This window comes from Triticum aestivum, chromosome 5B (assembly GCF_018294505.1).
Source record: "Triticum aestivum cultivar Chinese Spring chromosome 5B, IWGSC CS RefSeq v2.1, whole genome shotgun sequence".
In the NCBI taxonomy this organism is placed as follows: Eukaryota; Viridiplantae; Streptophyta; class Magnoliopsida; order Poales; family Poaceae; genus Triticum; species Triticum aestivum.
Window position 1 is genome coordinate 710,693,592 of NC_057807.1, and position 4,524 is coordinate 710,698,115.

A 4,524-nucleotide genomic window follows, 5' to 3' on the forward strand; every position below is an offset into this window, starting at 1 on the left:
TCCCCCAAGCCTCCCCCGGACCCCTCCCCCGCCAACGCCGCCGCCGCCTCATCGGTCAGATCTCTCTTTCCCCTCCCCCCCTCTCCCCCCGCCGATGATCAAGATGGTGCCTTTCACCCGCCGTTTGTTCGTTCCTTTGTTTGTTTGCGCGATTGATTCGGTAGCTGTGTGGTGTCTTGCTGTTTACAGGCCATGGCGAACCCGTCCAACTCGCCCCGGCACGGCGGCTCCGGGACGCACCACGGCCGCCACAAGACGGCCAGGCGCGGGGGCGCCGGCGGCAGCGGCGGCGGTGGAGACCACTCCCCGCGGGATCACCAGGAGAGGGGCGCCGGCGGCTGGGACCATGGCGGTGGCGGAGGCGGGAGGGGTGGCCAGAGAAGCCACCACAACAACGGTGGCAGGAGGGGCGGTGGCAACGGTGGCCCGGGCGGCCCAGGAGGTGGTGGAGTTCCTCACCATGGCGGGTTCGGCGGACGCCGGAGAGGCGGGTTTGATGGTGGCTTCTTCCGTGGCCCAGGGATGGGCATGGGGCCGTACATGCGGGGCGCACCGCCGCCGCCCCCGCCGCTGGCCGTCGCTCCTCCCTTCATGGGCCACCCTCCTCCCGGCTCGCATATGCGAGCCTTTGCTGGACCGATGATGGCGTTTCATGGTAAGGTTTTACTTCTCTGGTATTGCAGATATCGCCCATTGCATCTGCTGGCATTGATCGATTGTCACTATGGTTTGCCATGTCCAGATATGCCATCGCCCGTGTCTCCTGTTTCCCCAATGTACTATGTTGGGCCTCCGCCGCTTCCAGAGGCTCTTAGGGGAATGGCATTCGCACCTCATATGGTCGGCCCACCTGCTTATCCCTACTTTCAGCCCCCAGCTGAGCCTGAGCCTGAGCCTGAGCCTGAGCTTGAGCCTGAGCCCGTGGCTGAGCCAGATTCCGAGGCTCGCCAGAAGCTGCAGAACCAGTTTGAGTTCTACTTCAGGTCATTACACTGATTTTTTGCATCATTGAGTTAATTGTCGGCCTGTGTTTGTACTTCTCTGATGCTGATGCTGATGCCCATGTTCTTTGATCCGCAGCAAGGACAACTTATGTGGAGATGTTTACTTGCGGCAACATATGGATGAGGAGGGCTTTGTATCGGTCCCTTTTATGTCAACAACTTTCAATAAGGTGATCGTGTTTACTGATTTTCCTTAACTTGCCATTCGAGACTGTCGATTAACAGATGTGCATGTACTTTTTCAGTCACCTCGCCTTTGCGTTGCATCATATTAAGTACACTAGATTGTTGATTCCCAATGTGGTTACTTCATTGGAATCTTTATCTTTTGATCTTTACTGTGCATGAATGTCGACTTCTGTTTGTAATTTCATTCTGTTCTGACTTGGTTATATGAGGTGCTAGTAACCATTGGCTTCTGGATTTTCTGTTAAGCTTTCTTTCAGGCACTATAGATGCTTATTCTCTTCAAAATGAATTCTCTGGCTTGATGTTAAAGTAGTGATTGTTTTGGTTGGATACTTGCAATTTTGCATCTGGTTTTTAGAATGATGGAATATTTCCTGCTCATCCCAGACGTGTGGTGTGTTCTTCTCTGTGCCATCAGTTGTGTTGGGAGATGGTGCTTTATAGGAAATTGCTTTATTCTTCCTGGACCAGCATGAATATGCCTATCATCTTCATGTCCTTTTCTGTTAGATTGTGTGAGTGGTAGTGCCTTGTGCGTCTGCATGCTCAAAGTAGTGTGTTCTTCTCTGTGCCATCAGGTTGTTTTTGAGTTGGAAGATAGTGTTCTATAGACAAAGTGGTCGGATTCTTCCCTGGACCCTGCGGAAGTGGAGCTACGTTCTACTGGCTGCACTTAGATCGTGTTTTATAGATTGTTTTTTAGCATGAATACATCTCCTTTTTTGTTAGATTGTATGAGTGGTAGTGACATTGTGCGTGTGCATGCTTGAAGTCGGTTTAACATGCCTTCGTTGTTTGTTGGGATGCTTATTGCTTCACACCTATAATATATAGATGGATGCATGCATACTGTTTGCTGCAGGTTGAGTATATTACATTGATTGACAAGAGAAGACGTAGTTAGTAGCAAGCTATGTTGTGATTGAACTTAAATATTTATGTTAGGAGTGCATTACCATGTTATCATACATAGATTATGAATGCCAATCAAGTTTCAGGGCACTTGTGTGTTCTATTTTTTGCAACTTTTCTTTAGACATTGATTAAAAAAAATCGAAGCCTTTACTCGGGGACAAGTATCTGATCTCTATCTGAATTCTGGTTGGCTGTAAGATAGGAGTTCAATATAGCAGTATTGAATATTCCCTCTGTAAACAAATATAAGATGTCTTACATTTGTTTATTTGTTTACAGAGGGACTATCTAAAGAACATTTCAGTGTTGTGACAATATCCAGACATAGTAGACTCAGCTATTCTGTGTTAAATAAAAGTAGTATGTGATTAATGTACTATTGCTCCCTACACCACTTCTCATTGATAAAAGCCTGTAAAATGTCGAAACATGTCATTTGTTTGGTTGTTTATTTCTCTTTGAGGTATCACTGTGCTCAAATACACTCAAATGTTTTTCATACTGCAATATACTTGTGAGACTCCAATGGACTAGCAGTAAAATAGGTAGTACAAAGACAATGGATGTGCTGTGTGGATAGCTTGTAGGTTAGCGGTCCTTCATTCTAGGTTGTTGTGGCAAGGCCATCCAGTATCTAATTCCACAAGTGATCTGTGTTTTTCAGTTCAATCAGACGTCCAACTCTTGCCGTAATGTTTCTGTATGTGGCACTCCATACATTTGGTTTTGTCCTTTAGTTGATCATGCACTAGATTATCTAAAGAATCTACTCAACCTTGTTGCTTTGCTTTCCCCGTTGTTGTCCTTTTGTTTTATGATGACACCATATGTATATACACCTAATTCTGTGGATGTAAAAAGGAGGTTTGAGCTGAATATGCTTAAGAAGTCTGCTGACCGTGCTGAAACATCGTTTTTTGCAGGTCCGGGAAATCACTGCCGATATTCCTAACGCCAATTTGCAGTATATAATAGAAACAATTCAGTCCTCATCTATACTGGAAGTGAAGGTACATACTATTACTTCACTCCTGTTTTAGTTATTTGAGGGCAAGTGGTGTGCACTATCGCATCTGTATGTTATGGGAGTTCCTTCAATGCCCACGAATAAAGCATTTAACTTCCATTTAAACCGCACTAGAATAGTTTTCGCATTCATAAACATTCAACTAGAGTTGGTTTGGGACTCGACCGATAGTTAATAGCATTCATGACCATTGGACTAGAATATTTTTGGCATTGATAGACACTGGGCTAGAATAATCCATTCCCTTCTCTAATGGCCGAGTATTCAAACTTTTGAGACATAATCCTGTGGGCAAGATAGATTTTCCCTTCTAATGTGGGGCATTGTTTTCTGTGTTGATGATGCAGGGTGACAAAGTTAGGAGGAAAGATGACTGGGACAAATGGTTGATTCCGAAAGAGAGCAACCCTAATATTCCGTCAAGCTCTGCAGCAGCTGTGCCAGGCCCCAGCACCAATGTCAATGATCTGACAGCACAGCTTGGAGGTGTGGGCCTGCAAGAAGCAGCTGGCCCTAGTAGCACGGTGGGCCAGAACCATCATGAGGTAGTCCAGAATGGTGGATCGGCTTCCAGCAATAACCCAGCACCGGCAGCTGAAGAAAGCGCTGGCCAGCGCTAGCCGCACACCGTCTCCTTATCACACTATGACTGCAAGGGTTTTTGTCCGAGCGCGAGTGACGAGAGTAGAAATGATGATGATACTTTGCGATTTTTGGAAGGTGGTATGGTATGCTTGCGGGGTTGGCATTAGACTGACAAGTGGGGTTCGTTTTGCGGGGTTGATGTGGCTTTCTGGTTATTGGTGAAAATCGGTCTACTAGCTGAAGCGATAGGCGGCCAAACAAAAAGGTTTATCGTGTAGGGGGGCATCAAACGCGATGAGGGGGAGAAGCCGAAGAAGAGGATGCAAGACGCTGATTAGGGCTAGTTGCTTAGTGTGCGATTCCCGACGGTCGTCGTCGGTTATTTTGGCTATGTGCGGGTATTTGAAGTCCAAAACTCTGTCGGTTTCTTACCCCCCCATTTGGATTTGGATGTAAACCTCCATTTTTTGACGGAGGAGGATGATGATGTGATGAACTTTCTTGTCAGCTGTTTCGCCAAACGAGAATGTTGTACAACTCCTTGGTGTACTATTTTACAGATATTTCCTCTCATGCTGCGTTTTGTTGCTCCCTCCCATGTTTGTGTGGCTTCTGGTGGCTGTGGGAGATGTTGGTTGTTTCTCCTGTTGATGCATTGTTGCTCTAGTTTTTGTAGCTGTAGTTTTTGTTTTCAATTGGTTACGGTGTGCCGCGATGCTTGCTTTTGTTCTGCATCTGCATGTTGTTGGGGTGTGTGGCGCTATGCTGGAAGTATGATGTATGCATTGTTTTTAAGGCGTCCCG

At 46.6% G+C, this 4,524-nt stretch overlaps 1 protein-coding gene across 1 annotated transcript; it reads left to right on the top strand.

Moving 5' to 3' along the window:
* Positions 1–6: 6 nt before the first annotated feature.
* LOC123114467 (la-related protein 1B) lies at positions 7–4,316 on the top strand. Its single transcript, XM_044535954.1, has 6 exons — positions 7–54; positions 190–655; positions 743–983; positions 1,081–1,174; positions 3,032–3,118; positions 3,483–4,316. The coding sequence occupies exons 2-6, from the start codon at positions 193–195 to the stop codon at positions 3,753–3,755; spliced, it is 1,158 nt and encodes a 385-aa protein (XP_044391889.1). The 5' UTR covers positions 7–54; positions 190–192; the 3' UTR covers positions 3,756–4,316.
* Positions 4,317–4,524: the final 208 nt, after the last annotated feature.

What these genes read in the sequence shown, in the direction of transcription:
- LOC123114467 (XM_044535954.1), top strand. Translation starts at nt 193, where the DNA reads ATGGCGAACCCGTCCAACTCGCCCCGGCACGGCGGCTCCGGGACGCAC. An exon ending in CAGTTTGAGTTCTACTTCAG is followed by an intron (nt 984 to 1,080) that starts GTCATTACACTG and finishes TTTGATCCGCAG; the next exon opens with CAAGGACAACTTATGTGGAG. An exon ending in TGTCAACAACTTTCAATAAG is followed by an intron (nt 1,175 to 3,031) that starts GTGATCGTGTTT and finishes CGTTTTTTGCAG; the next exon opens with GTCCGGGAAATCACTGCCGA.